This window comes from Helianthus annuus, chromosome 11, assembly GCF_002127325.2.
Source record: "Helianthus annuus cultivar XRQ/B chromosome 11, HanXRQr2.0-SUNRISE, whole genome shotgun sequence".
Classification (NCBI taxonomy): domain Eukaryota; kingdom Viridiplantae; phylum Streptophyta; class Magnoliopsida; order Asterales; family Asteraceae; genus Helianthus; species Helianthus annuus.
This window is the reverse complement of record NC_035443.2, coordinates 50,546,629-50,547,472: the sequence shown is the minus strand read 5'-3', so window position 1 is coordinate 50,547,472 and position 844 is coordinate 50,546,629. Positions and strand designations below refer to the sequence as shown.

Below are 844 nucleotides of genomic sequence, written 5' to 3'. Positions count from 1 at the left end.
TAATCCACTAGTTTTCATACATATAAGAGACCTATTTTTATACTTGATTTAAGATTCAATTTTGAATTTAGTTAAAACCCTTGGTGATCATATGAAATCCCTAGTCAACGTGGAGCCATTTCATCATATATTTACAAGAAAAGAGTTGACACTTCATACATACTCCAAATAACCATTCCACTTGCTACATTTTTCATGCAATATTAAGCCACGGATGAAATCCACCTCAATAAGACTGAACCTCCGTCCTCCATGCACCATATATCTACCACCCCCACACCCCGGCCAGTTCACACAACAACCAACAATGGCAAACCTAACGGTTCTCTCGCTAGCATTGGCCTCCCTTGTAGCTTTCACTACCGCCCACACGACCATCGTCACCACCATCATCGAAGACGAGAACCCAATCTCAGAACAAAGGCAGTGTAGCCAACAGTTACAGGGACAAAGGTTGAACGAGTGTGACATGTATTTCATGAAGGGCATGACTATTGACGAAGGATACTCCATTCCGATGAGGCGGCCAGAGGAAGTTATCCAGCAGGCCTGCTGCAAAGAGCTCCAAAACATGGACGAGAAGTGCCAATGCGAGGCGGTAAAGCAGCTGTACCAAGAAGCCTTGCAGATGGTGAAACAACAACAATCGGTACCCATCTTTGGCTCTCAACGACAGAAGATCCAAAAGTTGAAGCAGAGGGCTCAGATTCTCCCTAACGTATGCAACTTTCAATCAAAACGATGCAAGATTGGAACCATCACCACCACCATCACTGAGAGCAACATGGAAAGGGAGTTTAGTTATAATAATAAGGAGCACATAAGATAATTCATTTGTAATCGT

General features: G+C 43.2%; 1 protein-coding gene across 1 annotated transcript; it reads left to right on the top strand.

Moving 5' to 3' along the window:
* The first annotated feature begins 242 nt into the window (after positions 1-242).
* On the top strand, positions 243-844 carry LOC110890331 (2S seed storage protein-like). Its single transcript, XM_022137928.2, has one exon. It carries the CDS (start codon positions 308-310, stop codon positions 827-829), a length of 522 nt encoding a protein of 173 aa, XP_021993620.1. The 5' UTR covers positions 243-307; the 3' UTR covers positions 830-844.

What these genes read in the sequence shown, in the direction of transcription:
- LOC110890331 (XM_022137928.2), top strand. Translation starts at nt 308, where the DNA reads ATGGCAAACCTAACGGTTCTCTCGCTAGCATTGGCCTCCCTTGTAGCT.